The 20,046-nt window shown below is 42.0% G+C and overlaps 1 protein-coding gene across 2 annotated transcripts in view; it reads left to right on the top strand.

Annotated features, from left to right (window-relative positions):
• Positions 1-2,400: 2,400 nt before the first annotated feature.
• Positions 2,401-20,046, top strand: part of LOC135207034 (nuclear receptor-binding factor 2-like) — a 38,536-nt gene continuing 20,890 nt past the window's right edge. The window contains exon 1 of one of the 2 annotated variants that reach the window (XR_010312867.1): positions 2,401-2,796. Coding sequence is in view for 1 of the 2 variants with exons in the window: in XM_064238663.1 (XP_064094733.1) it covers positions 2,674-2,796 (123 nt within the window). In the remaining variant the exon portion in view is untranslated. The remainder of the gene's footprint in view (positions 2,797-20,046) is intronic. The other variant, XM_064238663.1, reaches the window with a different exon arrangement.

The following is a 20,046-nucleotide window of genomic DNA, read 5'->3' as shown; positions in this document are numbered from 1 at the left end:
GGTGAAAAGAAGAGTTATAATAAAAAGTGGTAATTGTATCAAGAGGTCCAGAGATCGACCATTAAGTCACCCCAGTTGACAATTTCTCATTATAATCTTAATCGCTGGTTGGAGGAAGATTTTATCTATGATAGAGTCCCAAGCTCCTTTTGAGAGATTCATCATGATTCTTTGTTTAATCAAAGCTGATTCTACCACCTGGTTTTTTAATCAATAATTGCTGCTACAAATTGTATGTGACAAATTCCAATGTATTCTGTGATTATCGTTATTTATGTAGTTAAAAATAGCTGAGCTCTGTTGTTCATACATAACTGAATTTTAAAATATTTCCAAGTGAAGAAAGTCGAGAGTACTAAACGGGGTGAAGAGTAAGGATATGAAAGAAAATGGAAACCAGAAATATGGAGCAACAAACTTTTATATGGAATGACAGGATAAGATGTTCATTCATAGGGCAGGCTTGAACCCAATTTTTACAAGCCCAGTGACTGGGTATCAGGAAAAGAGAGTTTTTCGAGGCTGAAGCTGGTCAAAACTTTCTTGAGTTCTTCAATTCAGCAAGGAAGTTTGAACAACCTACCAGTTACATCCATGCATTGGACATGAAATCAGCAGTAGTTACAACCTTGTCAAAATTATAAAAGACAACTAAAAATGACATTTACAAATACCTGGATTAATGAATAAAATTAACATTCAAGCAGCTACTAAGAGCATTACCTTAGCTGTTGCCTGTAACGATTATGTTATGTCGTGATTTTAAGTACGATAAAAGTTACTTATGATAAGGAGGTCTTTGCGTCAGTGTAGCATCCTTCTTAATCGTGTATTGATTTTATTCGTGATTGTCCAAATGATGATCAGTGTGTGTAAAACACAAAAGTTGCTATCTGATTTGTCCTCACACGGGCTATGCAGGCTGAATATATTCATAACTGCAACGCTTACTGAATTGCTTTGTCTGTCATTACACGTACTTTATCAAAATCTCTGCTACCTGATGCACACACACACTTATTCTTCGGCGTCGTTGGGACTCTCTGTGACTCATGCCGCTCACATTAGACTGCTAAGTTCACGTTCACGTTGCAATTTTCTAAGAATAGATGGTTACAGGAGCTCGTGTTGTGACATTAATTGATGATCACTCTTCCAAGTACTACCCTGACCAAATGTTACTAAATTTTTATATACCTGATTTCATACACTACTTCATACATTCCTAATCCAAGTACGAATCACTAAAACTGAGACAACTTCCACGTCACCGGGGAATATACCGTCCTTGGGGAACTCGTCTTATTATATTTAATACATATCTTTCTCTTTTTTTTATACCAAAATAAATGCTAGACTTCTGACTCAGAAATGAATATGACCTCGGAATCCCAACGTAGGTAATCATCTTCAGTTCAGTGTATAATCCATTTTATATAATGCAAAATATATGAGAGAACAGACATTTCAATGTAATTTGCAATTTTATTAATTTATAAGGATTATTTTTTAAAAATCTATGCAAAAAGACTTTATCACAGGAAGTTATATAAACAGTTTCCCATAATCAATATTACCATCATCAGCCGTTAAAAACGATAATACTCTTGATTTATTTAAATGTATATTACTGACGAATTATATGAGCAACATTTGCTCTCAAAGGAAGGTGCTCATTTTGATAAAGTCTATATATTCTGAAAACAGCTTGTGTACGAATTAAAAAGTGGTTTTGCATGCATGGGAATGTCCATGTTCGCATTCTCAAATAAAATTTTCTCATCTCAGGGTCAATTAAAAACAGAACTTACTTCATAGAAAGCAGTCATACCTTCAAAAGCTTCACTCAGTATTACTTATCACCACATCACGTGATGCAATTATTTACCTACAAGTGAGGATTTCAAAGTGGAAATGTGAGGGCAAGGTGTCGTATCCACACAAAGAATAACCCACGGTGTTTATTATTAACTGTGATTCACTTGCATATGTGCGACGTAATTCAACAGCAAATGTGCTAGTGAATTTAGGCAAAATTACACTATATGCTGTATTTTGTAGCCTATAATATCATTAGCTACAACTTCCATTTGATAACCATGAGACATTTGCAGTGTAGTACACTATAAAACCAGAAAACGGCCGATCGTTAAAATTAATTGTCTCCTATGTCCTGTGTAAATTAAATTACAATAAAGTATTACGCCAAAGTCGACGAGGAAATCACATCAGACAGTGAGTTAGGAGACCAGATAATCGAGTTTATGCATTGTGTGATCTCTAAATCCAAGACAAAGAAGAAGAGCTCGACCTTTGACCTGTCCCCCTCCCCCAAAGTTCCCCAAGCAAAGCGGTTCTTTTGTGTCGGAAAGCTGTGCGTGGACGTCATAAGTATGTCAGTTCTGTGTTCAGCGTTGTAGTTTTGCACGCACTAACCTCCTATTAATTCGTACACATTCCGATTAGTTTTACGGCAAGTTTACCATGCGACGGATAGACATGAGCCTATAAATAAGATACCTAACAATATCTAAAGATTTGCGGACACTTTTTGGAAGTTGTGCTTGGGTCATAACGAGGTCACATTTGGTCCTGGTATTATTATCAAACAACGTTTTTGCTGTTGTTATTGTCACTGCGAGTGCACGAGAGGATTGCACTCTATTCTCGACGATGGATAAGGGATCGAAATCGCCAGCCAATGGGATTCGATTCTTCGCGACAAACTTCAGCAGCCCGTTTGATAGTAAACATGGATCGGGACTTGCTGGTATGGACAATTCGCCACTAAATAAGGTGACTATGGGACGTTTCTTGTTTTTCAGAGGGAAGGAGATTTGGGCGATGAATAAAAGCGAGTGGTGGAAGGACGGCCAGGGAGTTGTTGGCATTCCTAATATAGTAGCTGGTTGGCAACAGTCGCCAAATTCCGTCGAGGTAGATTACTAGAAGTTTGGCCTTGCTAACCCACTTGGCATTCATCGAGACAAAGGCGGACCCCTTTTACTATTTGGAATACAGACGGATGTCCTTCGTTTTTATAATAAATGAACCCCCAGGTCCCCCTCCGTTTTAGTTATGAGAGCCCGAAATGTGTAGAGTATCATATTGTATCTTAGTACTGTGGGTAGGTTAGGCAAAGTTTATCATTACCTACCTATTTAAGGCCTTGGTTACCTGACATTGATATCTTTATTAAAACTTACGACGATAGATCTAAGTAATTCCTCCGTGTCTGGTATTTCTTTGGAAACTGATATTTTCTATAGTATTTTGGTTGCTTAGCCTACTAAAGAATTTACAGTTATGTTTTTGTTGGTCGACTGTAAGCAGTAGCTACCTAATTAATTAAGGTAGGTAGATCTACGTAATAACTCTGCATCTAAATATTTCTTTGGAAGTTGCAGTTTCCTTTACTGATATGTATTTCGTTGCTTATTAAGAATTTAATGTTTGTTTTTGAGGGTTGACTGTAAATAACATGCAATTTACCTTAGAACTTGATCCAACAAGGTATGGCACCCATTGGGAATGCAGGATTGTGGTGTCATTTTGAGCGACATTTAGTGATAAATGAACAGACAAAAGGCTAGCTACATAGGCTAGTAGCTACATCATTTAATGAAAGGGGACTGTATTGGGAATTCTGGGTTTTCGGGTGAGGGACAAGAATACAAGGGGATAGGATAGGTCAAGTCACAATTTAACAAAACTTGGACGATTATAAAATTGACATGAATCGGTCGGGTAAGTGGGTTGCCTGATCTGGTCAGGTCAGTGCATAGCTCAAAGTTAGAGTAGGATGCATCCCTCGTGAAATATGGCTTTCATCTGCTTTTAAGCAGCTTGCAACCTACAGATATAAAGGTATAGCCTGTGTGGCAAAACTGAAGACTACCGCCATCTTCCCCCCTCCCCCCCCAAGGTTCATTAACTACCAGTTTATGTATAAAATGGGTTCTGTGTTTACCTATAGTACCAGCCCCATGGAAATAAAGGTAATAATGTAAACATAAGAGTAAATATCATATAGACAACCAGTGGGCAAAAGGCAGCAAAATTACAGTCACAGACTGGCAGGAACCAGGCCTCTATAGTAGTCTTTAGTTTTACTGTATGTCTTCTCTTTACTTTTACTGGCTAGGGAGTTGAACAGGAAATGGGAATTACTAGTGGAATTAGGCAAGTTTGCACAGGTTCTACTTCACTTTTCAAACTGATGACATATTTAATAATTAAGAAAATGGAGGAGGAAGGGACAGGATTTGAAAATGAATTAGTAAAGATAGGGACACTTTTCTTTGCTGACGATGGGTTAGTTTTAGCAAGTAATATAGAAGATGCAAGAATAAATATAAAGATTTTAATAGATATAGGAAATAAATGTGGGCTAGAAATAAATAAAGAGAAAAGCAGCATCATTATTTACAATATGAAGGATCAACCAGAAGAGATAGAGAATATAAAAGTGAGGGAGAACATAACATATTTAGGAATAAAGATAAATAATTCTGGAAATCTGTTTAAGCTACAGAAAAAAGAAATGTTGGATAAAGCACAGAAGTTAGCCAACCTAACCTATTCCGTGATAGAAAAAAGCTGCAACAAAGTTCTAATAGGTAAAACATTCTGGAAAAATATAGCTCTACCATCAGTCTTATATGGAACCAATGTGGTTAATCTAACAGACACACAAATAGAAAAATTACAAAGAATAGAGAATGGGGTATATAGGAAAATATTAGGAGCATGTAGAAGTACAGTAGTAGCCACATTAAGGGGAGAGATAGGAGCATCTTCCATGAAAAGTAGAATTATGAGTGGGAAGATAAGCTATGTAAATAATACTTTAAATGGACGGAAAGAGATACTGAAGAAAATAATTACAGATATGCAAGAAAAGGAAAGAAAATGGTGGAAAACAGTGGAAAAGTACATGCATGAAGTTAAAATCAATTTAAGAAAATTGAAGGAAGGAATGTCCTTGGAAGGAATGTCCAAAACAGAAATAGAGGACAAAGCCAGAATCTGGGACACAGCGAGGTGGAAAGAAGACTTGGAAAATAAAGTGACTGTGAATATATATATATATAATGTGGAAAAGAGAAATAAAAGATGAAGAAATTTATGATAATTCTACTGGTTCAATACTTCTCTTCAAAGCCAGAACCAACTCTCTTAATTTAAATATAGCAAAAAGGCACCAGAATGAGAACACCTGTTGTCCTTTTTGCCATAATACAGTAGAAGACATATTTCATTTCCTCTTATATTGTTGTACTTATAGAGAAGAACGTGTTAAAGCAATAGGGCTACAGCAACCCTATGAAGAGAAGGAAAGTGACATAGTTGGAAAATTTCTATTTACAGGTAACAACGAAATAAGAATGGAAACCATATACTTGATGTGGAAAAAAAAGAGAGGAAAAAAGGAAAAAACTCAAGATTAAGAGGCGTCGTTGCAAAGGCATTGCCTCGACCCATAACTACCTATGGTATTTTAGTTGTGGTTATGTGTATTTTTATTATTCTTCCCTAGCTTAGAGACATGTAGCTACTGTTGGGTTTTAAAATTTTGGGGCGTTTTGGGAATAGTACAACTCAACATAATTAGTTTTTGGAATTTTGAGATGTTTTGGCATTGCAACTCAATCTTGTACAAGTTAAACTAACTTAATTTATTATCTATAAAACTTTTAGTTTTCTAGATAATTTGCCCCTTGAATTGTAACGTCGATCCCTTTATGGGCTGCTCTTTGCGCAAGAGCCCATGCTAGCATAAGGTCAGCTTAATCTAAAACAACAACGTCAATCCCTAACCCCTTGGTTTGTCAACTATAATGGTGTTTCTGGGGAGGAGAATTAAACTAAAAAACCAGTTAAATAAATACAATGATGCAATATGTCCAAGCCTAACCATCCTTAACCTAATTTAATGTAGGGTACTGGCACCTCCTTGGACCCCTTAGCTAACTTGATCCTGTACTGCCTGTACAAACCTAACAGAGGCGTCATTAACCAGGTTATCGGCAATTTTCGCTTATCATCAAGCCATCGGCATGGAACTCCTGCCGATAACCGTGACTGCATATATACTGCATATAAAACTTTTTATTAATATAAAAATGTAATTTTATACATTCAACTTACCCGTCAGATATATACATAGCTATCACTCCGTCGTCCCGACAGAAATTCGAATTTCGCGGCACACGCGGCAGGTAGGTCAGGTGATCTACCCCCCCGCGCTGGGTGGCGGGAATAGGAACCATACCCGTTTTCTAATTCATATTTTTTCTGTCGCTTGGAATGTAAACAACGTTTGCAGTTCCTCCTGATGGATTTTCGTGTTTCATCGCCATCGATCGTCTGGGCTAACTTTTACAGGGAAGTAATGGATCTTTGGTTCGGCATACGCTTTTGTTAACTTTTTGATAATATTAACTTCGAAAATTTCGAAGATTAGTGACGTGTAACTACCGAAGTTTTCGGTAGACACTTTCACGAAAGTGAATTACTTATACTTTCATGAAAGGGAATTACTTATATTTATTCATTAATACAAATAAGTGTTAGATTTGATTGAGAAATGTATATCTTTCTTCCTAGTTGGGGAAGTCAGAAAAGTAACTATCCTTTAGAAGCTTTATTAGCTCTTGTGTTAACGAGGAATTATAGTAGTAACAGTACTAGTAGTTGTTGCATCCTCATCACCTTCTTACTCCGCAGAATCTACAATATCATATTTGCAAATTGTAGACTTTGGATATAGTTCAAATGCGAACTCTTAGAACATAAGAAGTGAATATAGTGTTCCCCCATTACAATGGAGGGTGCGTCTGATCGGCTCTGTCTCGCTCTCAGGTCTAGACCTCTTCCAAGCTCACAAGCCCAGAGGAGAAGGAATGTCGAAAACCGTAAGGAGGTTCAGAGAATCCCCACCGGTCAGGCGTCCCCCTCGGCAGGTTCTGTAGAGCGTCCCAGACTGCCAGGGATAGCCATTGGAAAGGCATCCTAAAACAGTGTTTCTCCCTTTTTATGCCTACTGTTCCATGATGGATAGGAGAACTTCGAATGAATGAATTTGACGAAGATCCTCGTATAATGCCTTCTGGTAGAATTATTCAAAATGAGAATGACTTTAATCGATCCACCTTTCGATTCAGGCGACGATTTAGCGCCTTCTAATATTAGAGATCATTCGATAACATTTGTGATAAAGTCATTGTTCGAACATTTTTTCGCAACTAGACGAGAACGCTATCCCATGGGGGTATGAAATTGTTATTTCAACATAAGATTCCCCATCGGTGCATTTTTAGATATAGATCTATTCTGATTAGAACGATTTAGATTATTTGTCAATCGAATGAATTATATGGATCTCGTTGAGTGATAAAGCATATATGTATGACTTTTAAGCTTCTAGCTCCTACCATGCTTAGGACAAATCGCCTTAGGCTACGGTATGGCAAGGCATACTCACATACCGAAATTTATGCTATAATGGTCAAGTGAAATCCTTACAAAATTTCCTAAATTAATACGGTTTACCTTAATGTAACAGTATTATAGAGTATTCTATTACGCTAGAGTATGAGTTATATGATGCTTTCGTGTCTTCGAGAAGTGATCGGAGAAGCATATCTTTATTGGTGAATTGAGAGTAGGATAGAAACATTTTTCTTCGTGTTAGAAGAGGTTTCCATGAATTACCAGTACCCTTCTAGGACTTTCCTAGGAAGAAATTGTTTTAAAGGATTGTTTAGACGACACCTATTTAGTTTCTAGACTTGTCGAAGTCTCGTTCGCTTAATTATGCTTATATAAAACTTCCTGAAGCTCGATAAAAATTTTATAAGATTCCTTTATTTAATGGAGTAACTGGCAACTCTGGAAATGGAAGGCCAGTCGGCTTTCGAAGACTGCTTTCGCTTTGAATTGAGAGAGACCAGTGGCAGTACCGTGTTGTTCTCAGTCGTGAGCAGTCGATTACAGCTCTCCTCCCCTGCGGAATGGGATAACTAACCGTATCTCTTCCCTACAATCGTGGTCTTAGCCTCGGATTGAGGGAATACTGAAGCTGTCATAAATAAATATTGTCTGCCTTTTGTTAGGAAGCTTTCAATAAGAAAGATATTACAACCTTTCAATGCTGTTTACCGTAGATAACATGATTAAAGGATTCTAATGCAGCAGAACATTATATTATTTAATGCACTCATACTTACGAAAGCATGTCTTATTAGAGTACATACTTAGTGAGAAGAGAGATGTAATAGAGATTCACTTCAAGACTACGCTATGGTTAAGTCTTTCGAGAAACGACACAACCGTATTTAGAATCGGATATTACGCAGAAGTTGTATGAGTCGAATGGGAAACATTCTTTTAGTGGGAAATGTTTTCCCTGAATGGATTATACTACGTATATAATAGTTTTTCATAATAAGAACGGAATTAACATATGAAAGGATGTCGGGTACCATAAAGACACAGATGTTCTGGCACATAACATAAAGATAATTAGTAGGAGGCGCCAGCCTGGTGCAATAAGCGAAGAGCACCAGCCAAAATATTTCTCGTTCAGGAAAATAGGGGGGGGGGGGATACGGAAGAATTAACCGAAAAGAATAATTCCCCTGGCCCTTGTCAGGATTAACTGAAATGCGGAAGTCTCTAAACAAGAAAAACAGACTTCTCATGTCAGGTGATATAGTGGTCGCGTGAGCGACTTCTTTCCTGGCAAGAGGAGTTGTTTTGGGAGAAACTTTCTTTGCCAGATCAACCCTCTACTGACAATTATTCTAGATATCGCACAGGCGAACGTAGTACGTGTCAGGATAAGTGGGTTCCTCTGCTTTATAGACCTTTACATGGTGAAGAGAACCGATATCTTTAGAAGTCTCTCGCTTTCCTCAACCTTATGAGACAAGTGATAGAAAATATATCGGACTCATAAGTTAATCTGGGTGCAGGTTTTAGAAAGACCTTGGCAACCCCTTTTTGTTCATGAAACTTACCTGTCAGATATATATATAGCTGTATTCTCTGAAGTCCGACAGAATTTCTTAAAACTTACGACACACGTAGTGGGAGTAGGGTGGTTAGTACCCATTCCCGCCGCTGGGAGGCGGGTATCAGGAACCATTCCCATTTTCTATCAGATTTCTTCTGTCGCCGGTGTTGTAAAACATCTGTTTACAGCACCTCCGCCTCAGGATTTTGGAAAACTTTCTTTGCTTGAGTATCCTCTTGACTTTTTGGTTATTTGTTATTGGATCGATAGCTTGGCATACGTGACTTTGGATTGTTTTTGATTTGGCTCGGTTTTTTCCTTAAAGATGTCAGGTTCTAGTTCGGCTAGTGCCAGAGTGTGTATGAAAGACGAATGCAAGGTGAGGTTACCAAAGCTTTGGTTGATCCTCACACAGTGTGTAAAGGTTGTAGGGGGCAAGTGTGTAGGTATGATTTCGCTGCACGGAGTGTGAAAGTTTGAATGATGCTCAATGGAAGACTTATGAATCCTATGTAAATAAATTAGAGCGTGATAGGATCAGGAGGTCTTCCTCCAGGAGTAAATCGGGTAGTAGACAGGGTAATAATGTAACCCCTTCTAACCCTTCTTTAGATTTTGTGACTCCTAACCCCGTAGTGTTGCCTTCGGGCCCTCAAGTGGTGTCTGCGGAGGGTAATGCCCTTTCGCTTATTTTAGATTCTTTGAAAAACTCTGGATCTAAGGTTCTAGCCCTTGAAAACAGGGAAAGTGCTAAGTGTAGTGATAGTTCCCCCAGTGAAGTGGAGGGGGCGTCAGATCGGCCCTATAGCGCCTCTAGGCTGGGACCTCTGTCCGGACTCCCAGGACTCAGGGAGAGGGCATGTCGAAGGCCGAAGGAGGGTTACGGGGATCCCCCACCGATCTGACGTCCCTTCAGCATATCTGTTGACGCTTCCCAGGCTGCTAAGGAGCGTGCTCGAGCACGTGTCCTAAAGGATTGTTTCTCGTCTTCCGACGCGTCCTCCCCGCGCAAGGGGTGGGAATCTCGTTCGGATTCGCGACCGTTGAAGAGGACGTTTCAAGATCAGGACGCTTCACGTCATGCTTTGTCGGATTGGCATTCTTCTCCGGAAAGCGTGTCCTTTCCGCCCCAGAAGAAGGCTAGGTCGTCTTCCGATGATGACGTCTTTGAGCGCCCCAGTCGCTCTAGAGCTAAGGCTGTTCCTGGGAGAAGGAAGAAGGCGTCCCCTCGCCCCTCACCTTCTCGCAGGCATGGCTCTTCTCCTCGTATAGATCCTTCGCAGACGGAGGTAATCCTTGCTATGCAGCGACAACTGGATGCTTTACTTAAGCAGAAGGAAACGGTTTCTGGCCGTAAGAAGGACGATAGACTTCCGATCAAGAGATCAAGACAGTCTTCTCCGCCTGCTCGTCTTTCGTCCCCGTTTCATGGTATTTCGTCGTCTAGACTTTGTTCTCCCCAGCGTTTGTCTAGAGGTGGAAGTAAACGTCAGGAGAGAGAGAGGTTTCTTCATTCTGCCCTCTCTTCTCGACGTGAGGACGCTCGGCGTTCCGACATCGACGTTTCTGAGGAAGATGCTTTAGTTTCTGACGGACGGAATTTGGTACGCACCGCTCCGCTTCGTCATGCTTGTGTTGACGTTCATCGGGACGCTCGTCAAGTGTCAATTCCTGTCTCTTCGCGGGACGATCGTAGAGACGCTTCGAGGGACGCTAGGAGGGACGCTCCGCTCATCGCTTCTTTGGACGCTCACTTGGACGCTGATTTGGACGCTTCGTTGGACGCTCGGAGGGACGCTAGGTTAGACGCTCCGATGGACGCTAATAGACATCGTTGTAAGAGCGTCTTGGACGCGAGTACGGAAGTTCGCTCTCGATCGGACGTTATTCCCGAGTCTTTAGATGACGCTACACGTCTTCCTTCTACTTCGCGTTCTACTCAAGTTGTGATTGCTGTTCCTGTATCGGCTAACGATTCTGTTAAGGATACGTTACCCTCTTCTTCTCGTCATCGGTCTGATAGGAGACTTGGAGAGATAGGTCTTCTACCTCTTTCTTCGGAGTTTAACTCGGGTAAGGAAGAAGGGGAATTGAGCTGTTCTTCGGAGGAGGTTGATGAAGAACAACCCTCGACGTCGTCTTCTTCAGACTATCAAGTTTTGGCTCGGCTGCTCCGTGATTCTTTTGGAGATACCTTCCTTCCTGCTGCTCCTCCTTCTCCTCCATCGCAGTTTTCGTCGTCGAAAGCTAAGAAGACACCAGGGTTTGTTAAGATGAAAACGTCTTTATCTACCAAGAGGGCTTTCCGGAAAGTTAACACTTGGATGGAGACTAGGAAAGCTAAAGGAAGCACCACTTTCGCCCTGCCTCCGTCTAGGCTTAGCGGTAAGGCAGGGATGTGGTATGAAACCGGTGAGGAGTTAGGTTTGAAGGTTCCGACGTCAGCACAGGGAGATTTCGCCAGCGTTGTAGATGCTTCAAGAAGAGCTCTGTTAGCCTCAGCGAAGGTGTCGTGGACTACGTCAGAGATGGATCATCTGTTGAAGGGTCTGTTTAGATCCTTAGAAGTATTTAACTTCTTAGACTGGTGTCTCGGAGTACTAGACAACCAGTCGCGTAAGCCAGATTCGATCAGCTTGGGGGAGCTGTCCAGTGTTTTGTCATGCATGGACAAGGCTGTCAGGGATGGCTCTGAGGAATTAGCATCTCATTTTTCAGCAGGCGTGTTGAAGAAGAGATCGCTGTATTGTAATTTTGCGGCTAAGTCTGTCTCTCCCGCACAGAAGACAGAACTTTTGTATGCGCCGTTCTCGAGTCATCTCTTCCCCCAGGCTTTGGTGAAGGATCTGGCAGTAAGTCTGCAGGAGAAAGCTACACAAGACCTTTTGACGCAGTCGTCGAGACGTCCTGCTGTCCCTTCCACGTCTTCAGGAGTTCAGTCTTTAAGAAGCAGAAGCCCTTTCGTGGAGGATCTTCAGCTAGATCTGTATCCCGAGGAAGAGGTCTTCCTAGAGGTAGAGCCCCGGCTAAGTCCAGGGGCAAGAAGTGAGAATGCGTGCCTTCAGTCACCGGTAGGAGCCAGGCTTCAGTTGTTTGGAGGAGCCTGGAGAGAAAGAGAGGCAGACACCTGGTCTCTCAACATCATAGAGAAGGGGTACAAGATTCCGTTCGTAAAGCCTCCCCCTCTGACTTCTCCCAGGGACTTGTCCCCGTCGTATCCTCAAGAAAAAGCAAAGGATTCTTTCGATCTGCTCGAGCAGATGCTACGAGAAAACGAGCAGTGGAACAGGTCTTAGACCTGGCTACGCCAGGATTTTACAACAGATTGTTTCTTGTTCCGAAACACTCGGGAGGGTGGCGGCCAATCTTGGACGTAAGTCGTCTGAACCTCTATATAGAAAAGCAAAAGTTCAAGATGGAGACACCTCAGTCAGTTCTGGGGGCCTTAAGACCGGGGGATTGGATGGTATCACTCGATCTTCAGGACGCATACTTTCACGTCCCGATACACCCCCAGTCTATGAAGTACCTTCGGTTCGTCCTGAAAGGAAAGGTGTTTCAGTTCAGGGCCCTTTGTTTCGGTCTGAGTACGGCCCCATTCGTGGTTCATCATCTTAATGAAGAATGTGGCGAGGTGGCTCCATCTTTCCAACATCAGGATCTCGCTCTACCTGGACGACTGGCTCATACGAGCTTCTTCGCAGACCCGGTGCCTGAAGGACCTGAAAACGACTCTGTCTTTAGCTGCGTCCCTGGGACTTCTGGTGAACTTCGAAAGTCACATCTGACCCCACACAGTCCATCGTGTATCTGGGGATTCAGATGGATTCAGTGGCTTTTCGGGCTTTTCCGTCCCAGGAACGTCAGCAACAAGGCATAGAGAAAGTGTCAGCCTTTCTAGGGAAAGATTCATATGCTCGGTGAGGGAATGGATGAGTCTGCTGGGGACCATTTCCTCGCTGGAGAAGTTTGTTTCCCTGGGGAGGCTACATCTCCGACCTCTTCAGTTCTTCCTGTCGACAATTGGACAGAGAAGGACAACTTCGATATGATCCTAACCATCTCAGAAGAGGTGAAGAGCCATCTAAGATGGTGGCTCGATCCGTTAAAGCTCTCAGAGGGCATATCCCTCAAGCTTTGGAACCCCGACCTAGTGTTGTTCTCCGACGCGTCATCCACGGGGTGGGGAGCAACACTAGGGGGGGAGGAAGTGTCAGGCACCTGGAGAGGGGAACAGGTAGCCTGGCACATCAACTTCAAGGAGCTGGCAGCGGTTCAATTAGCGCTCCAGTTCTTTCAGGACAAAGTCTCCCGTCGAGTGGTTCAAGTCAACTCGGACAATACCACAGCCCTGGCATACTTGAAGAAACAAGGAGGACTCACTCTCGCTCCCTGTTCGCTCTAGCGAAGGAAATTCTGATTTGGGCGAAGGCAAGAGAGATCACGATCTTGACAAGGTTCATTGCCGGAGTCGAGAACGTCCGGGCGGATCTCCTCAGTCGACAAGGTCAGTTGCTGCCGACAGAGTGGACCCTCAATCAGGACGTATGCCAGGAGCTGTGGAGTCTTTGGGGACGCCCCTTGGTGGACGTTTTTGCAACCGCAAGGACGACGAGACTTCCTCTTTACTGCTCCCCAGTTCTCGATCCGGGGGCAGTAGCAGTAGACGCCCTGTTATGGATTGGGACGGGCCTAGACCTCTACGCATTTCCCCCCTTCAAGATTCTGGGGGAAGTGATGAGGAAGTTCACAGCCTCGGAGGGGACGAGGTTGACGTTAATCGCCCCCTTTTGGCCTGCAGCGATCTGGTTCACAGAGGTGATGTCCTACCTGGTGGATTTTCCGAGATCTCTTCCGTTAAGGAGAGATCTACTCAAACAGCCCCACTTCGAGAGGTACCACAAAAACCTCTCCGCTCTGAGTCTGACTGCGTTCAGACTATCCAGAAGTTGGCCAGAGCGAGAGGTTTTTCGAAACCTGTGGCTAAAGCTATCGCCACCGCAAGAAGACCTTCGTCAATCGCGGTTTACCAGTCGAAGTGGGCAGCTTTTAGGAGCTGGTGTAGGAAGAAAGGAGTTTCCTCTACCACTACCTCTGTGAGCCAGATCGCTGACTTCCTTCTTTATCTCAGACGAGATTTAAAGCTCGCAGTGTCGACCATAAAGGCTACAGAAGTGTCTTGTCTGTAGTTTTTCGGCATAGAGGTCTTGACCTTGCTAATAATAAAGACCTTCATGATCTACTGAAATCTTTTGAGACCACCAAGGTACCGATGGCTAAGTTGCCTTCGTGGAATTTGGACGTGGTTCTCAAGTTTTTAACGTCAAGCCGCTTCGAACCATTTATTTACTCTGCCTCTTTGCGAGATTTGACGAAGAAGACTGTATTCCTAACTGCTCTGGCGACGGCGAAGAGGGTTAGCGAGATACAGGCGATTAGTAAACACGTCGGCTTCAAAGGGCATAATGCAATCTGCTCTTTGAGTATGTCATTCCTGGCTAAGAATGAGAACCCTTCCAACCCTTGGCCTAGGACGTTCGAAATAAAAGGTATGGCAGAAATCATTGGTCAAGAGCCAGAAAGAGTCCTGTGTCCTGTTAGGGCTCTTAAGAATATCTTCGTAGGACAAAGGAGTGTAGAGGTTCTGCGGAGAACTTATGGTGTTAGGTTAAGAGGCCTAATATGCCCATGTCTAAGAATGCACTGGCATTCTTTTTGAGGAACACCATTAAGGAGGCGCACGCTTATTGTCAAGATAGTGACTTTTAAGCTTTTAAAAGTTAACGCTCATGAAGTAAGGGCTATTTCGACTTCTATAGCCTTTCAGAAAAATATGGCTCTCAAAGATATTTTAAGTGCCACTTTTTGGAGAAGTAACTCGGTGTTCGCCTCGCACTATTTACGGGAGGTCAGAACGACATATGAGAACTGTTACTCTCTTGGACCATACGTCGCCGCAGACACTATCTTGGGGGCAGGAGGTAGCACTCATCCTTTCCCATAGAAAAGGGTAGGTGAGTTTTTAATGTTCGTAATGTTTGTATGGTTGTAGGGTCGGCCGCCGATGCGGTCTTCCCTTCTTTTAGCCTTTGGTATATGGGAGTATTTGATTAGGCTAACTTAGGTGGTGGTTTTGCCTCGTTGTCCTCTTGAGTATGGTCATGGTCTAGTCACATTGTGGTCTCGTCCCCGTTGGCAGATCATCTAGAGCGCACCAACTACACAGGTCTCTACCTTGTTGGTAACTCTAGTGAAGCAGATGCAGGCTTGGGTGACAGTAATCACGAAGTCAGCTATGCTAACAGGTAAGGAACCAAGATGTCAATCATCTACATATATATGTTTCCTAAATCCTTTTCTGTCTCTCCCACCGCCAAAGGTGGATTCAGCTATATATATATCTGACAGGTAAGTTTCATGAACAAAATGATATTGTTAAGATACAATAAAGTTTGTTCATACTTACCTGGCAGATATATATATTTTAAGTACCCACCCACCTCCCCTCAGGAGACAGTGGAGATAGAAATCTGATAGAAAATGGGAATGGTTCCTGATACCCGCCTCCCAGCGGCGGGAATGGGTACTAACCACCCTACTCCCACTACGTGTGTCGTAAGTTTTAGAAATTCTGTCGGACTTCAGAGAATACAGCTATATATATATCTGCCAGGTAAGTATGAACAAACTTTATTGTATCTTAACAATATCATTTTTATTGCACGTTTCGGCTAGTCCCTTGAACCATGCAGCTCCTCTTTCTCCTCTTTCATTGTTATTAACAGGATGTTATATTATCCTACTCCTATGTAAACATATAACAAGGGAGACCTTGTAATGTTTTGGTACTGGAAAAGACTCGTAAGAGTTCTCAGTATTGGGTGAGAGGCTTTTTTCAAGTATTTGAACCGTACATTACGGCCTGATGTCCTAGGATAGGAATCTTGAATGATTCTCCTCGATCCTGGATCATTTATTAGGAGAATAGGATAATAATAATTTGTTGTTTTGCTGAATAACGATGATAGAATTTTCCATTCTCTCGTTGCCCAGGCACGAGGACGGGAAGAAAGAATATAAGAGAGAGGTAGCAATCTACACCATCTTTATTTTATAGAAAGGGGAATAAAATTTAGTCTTTTTCCCCTAAAATATAAACTCTTTACAGAATGTAAGACAAAGGGCGTCAAAGAAAGAGAGGATAATACGTTATGCCTCATTTTAGACTTAGAGAGGTTGGATTCACAGAGGTCACGTTCTTCTCACAGCAAGTTTTGGAAGTCTTTTCCAAGACAGTCTGAATATTCTTTCAGCATCTATTTTAAATGGACCTTAACAACCTCTCCACTCTGAGTCTGTCTGCGTGCAGACTGACCAGAAGTGGACATGAATGAGAGGATGTTTCAAGGTAAATGACAGTAGTCATGAATAAGATATTTGATTACTGCAGATCGTGCTAGAGGGAATGAGGAAACTGTCCTCTTCCGATACCTCTGTGAACCACATAGCGGTTTTTTCTTCCCTTTCAGAGGGAAGAATCACCTTTGTATATTTCTGCTATCAAAGAACGCAGTAAAAGGCTATACTCTGTCTCTATAAAGGGAATTGGAGTTAGCAGAGCATTAAGATCTTCGGGATCTTATACAATACCTCTATACGACAAGACTAGGAGATCTTATAATTACAATGGGATCCTATTTGGGCCTCAGATTCCGTGTTCTGACAAGATGGAACTGCTCCTCATCAATGTTTCTCTTGGTACTAAACGACCAAAAGGACGAGTGAAATTTTGGGCTTGGAATCTGGAATCAAATTCTAGAAAGACTAGGCAATGGGTTCCTGCCAGCATGGTATGTTTGGCGAAAGAACTAAAACCTTTTATTCCTGGATCAACGCTTTCAGATAAAGGATTCGTTGTCCAGGCAATGTATTTACGTTCTCATCTACAAAAGAAGATAAGGTTTAAACGTTTGCTGACAGAGTCTTTGGAATATGATGAGGGCTTAAAAAACCACTTCCCAGAAGGTTCGAAGAGATATTTAAAGTGCTAGAAATCAGGAATCCTCCCAATTTCAGCTCAGAATATCCTTAGACTTCCAGGCTCTTTCCTTGCCTTCGTGCAAGGATAGGGAAGATTTTGCAACAAGAGAACTCATCAACATGTAGGAAGAGTGCTCGTTAGCAACGGAAGTATCAAGTATGATCCTCCTCGGAGGAAGACTGGTCTCTCGGACTATTAGATTTCCTATCGTCTACTGATGTAGCTGACTAAAATTACCTCCCTGTTACGGAGGCCATAAGCTCAAAGTGAAAGAATTTCTTACACCCTTTTCCATTCTCCTGATAACGATTGTGGATGTTCAGACTTTCGGACAATGTAGCGCCAATCAGGCGCCAAATGCCAAACAGGCGTAAAGACGCCAAAGCAAGACAGTCCAAATAAACACTGTCATTGTCTGATGAGGAGAAGGAGTAGGCCTCCAATCTGGCGCAGATGCGCTAGAGGCGAATAAATCAGGCAAATAGAGTGTCCGAGGTGGACATCGCCAGTTTTCATCGAGACTCTTAACAAGCTCGAATCTCCAGCAAGTGGGGAGAAGTCAGCCAGGCGCGAGGAGCCAGCCAGACGCGAGGCGCCAGGCAAGCGAAGCGCCAGCCAGGTGCGAGGCGCCAGCCAGGCGCGAGTGAGGCGCCAGCCAGGCGCGAGGCGCCAGACTGGCGCGAGGCACCAGGCAGGCGCGAAGCGCCAGCCAGGCGCAAGCCAGGCTCTGGGCTTCATCCAGAAGAGATCTATTTCAAAGAAAGCCCTGGTCTTCTTTGGAACAGTAGAATCTCTAAAGCACTTCTTGAGTAACTTGATGATTCCTTCAAACAGCTAAGAATTAAAAGCGCTTGAAGTGCGGGCTTTTAACAATTCTCGTTCTTTCCATAACAATATGTCATGAGAGACATATTAGCTGTAATAACGGGAGATGCAACTCTGTGTTGACTTTTCTTTGCACGAAGGAGATCAAGTGGGCCTATGAGAGATCCTTCTCTCTTTGTTATACGTGTCCACGGATGCGTTGCTGGGACAGGGAGAAGACACTGATCCTTAACTAGTGAATTGAAAATTTTTTTTTATTTTTTGTATTTGTATTTTTTTTTTTTTTTTTTTTTTTTTTTTTTTTTTTTTTTTTTTAACATAAGTGTATTATTTTCTGGGGTTATTTGAAATGAGGTTTGGGATAGCTCTTTCAAATTAAGCACAAAAACCCTCCGTGTTAGGATCAGGTGATCGGGATCGGTGTTGTGCTCCTTAAATTATGCCAATAGGCATTGGTGTATTGTCATGTAAGTGGATAAGACCCCATTGACAAATGACCACTAGATTCTGTCAAGTAAGTGGATAAGACCCCATTGACAGATCTACAAGAACTCTTAGCCATAGGTCACATCCTCGCTGAGGCTCTTGAGACGAAGCAGACTACTAGCAATAGCTAGGAAGTCGACCCTTCGTCTAAACACATAGGAACCAGGTTTTATTTATTTATTACCTACAACGTATGTTGTTTACCTGTATATTCAGTAATAGCTGTCTTTTACCCTCCACCAATGGTGTGAATCAGCTATGTATATATCTGACGGGTAAGTTGAATGTATAAAAATGATATTGTTATGATACAATAAAGTTTTTTATACATACTTACCTGGCAGATATATACAATTAAATGGCCCACCCAGCCTCCCCTCAGGAGACAGCTGGAAGAAAAAATATGAATTAGAAAACGGGTATGGTTGCCTATTCCCGCCACCCAGCGGCGGGGGGTAGATCACCTGACCTACCTGCCGCGTGTGCCGCGAAATTCGAATTTCTGTCGGGGGGACGACGGAGTGATAGCTATGTATATATCTGCCAGGTAAGTATGTATAAAACTTTATTGTATCATAACAATATCATCTTCTGAGTGAGATCTCAAACACATCTTGCTCAGGGCTCTATCACTCTCATCCATAAGTTACGCCAGATCGAAAAGGAGGCTACAGAACATAAGAGATTCAACTTGTAATACAGTAGAACCCCCGGCCTCGACTGTAATAGAACTCAACATAATTGTATGTCAACACAAAATTTCTAGTAAATTTGCATCAAATCTCAAACAATAAACCAGAATCAGACCTGATGAACCATATGATTTTTGTAAACAAGTTTTCCAGTCCGTCGTGTGCTAGTTGGCATTGTTTAAAGCCAGCTCACTCTGCTGATATTGTTTTGAGCAAGTACACACTACACAGGAATAGTATTTCCTTAGTTTTTGTGGCTTTCTGTACTGTATTTCGATTCAATCTTGGGTCCGAAGACAGCCATTGCAGACAAGCAGAAGAGGGAAATTGTAAGAACCACAACTGAACTTAAGGAGGAGATTATTGAAAAGTATGAAAGAGTCATTTGTGTGACTGATTTACTGCCTTAGTTTTAATATTTTATTAATTTACTGTAACAATTAGGCTTGATACAGTACATACTATACCTAGCCCAGCCAATGTCTCTCGGTCAACCATCGGCAATACAGCCACATTGGACGTATGCCAAGTTTTTTATACAGTACCTATACAGTGGACCTCTGTATTCGCGTGGAATACGTACCATACCCCCCCGGGCAGATAACCAAAATCTGCAAATATACTTAATACCCCTCTAAAATGCTTAGAACTGCCTACTTTGTTAGTCCAAACGCAAGAAAAACCTTCTAAAAGTGTTTATACCTGAATATTTTAATAAAAAGTGCATTTAGTCATGAAATTGATATGAAAAGAATGGATTAATCCATTTTCAGTTAGTATTTCTTATGGAAAAAATTGATTCAGATCTCTACTGAATCACACCTTGATGCTTTTTCTGGAATGGATTAGTGTAAAGGTCCAGGGTTCTACTGTATGTAATTTTCATAGATATACAAACTTAGTCTTTTTATGCATTCAACTTACCTGTCAGATATATACTTAGCTATAGACTCCGTCGTCCCCGATAGAAATTCGAATTTCGC

This window comes from Macrobrachium nipponense, chromosome 31 (assembly GCF_015104395.2).
Source record: "Macrobrachium nipponense isolate FS-2020 chromosome 31, ASM1510439v2, whole genome shotgun sequence".
NCBI lineage: Eukaryota > Metazoa > Arthropoda > Malacostraca > Decapoda > Palaemonidae > Macrobrachium > Macrobrachium nipponense.
Note: the sequence above shows the minus strand (reverse complement) of the source record. Positions and strands in the feature narration are given on the sequence as shown.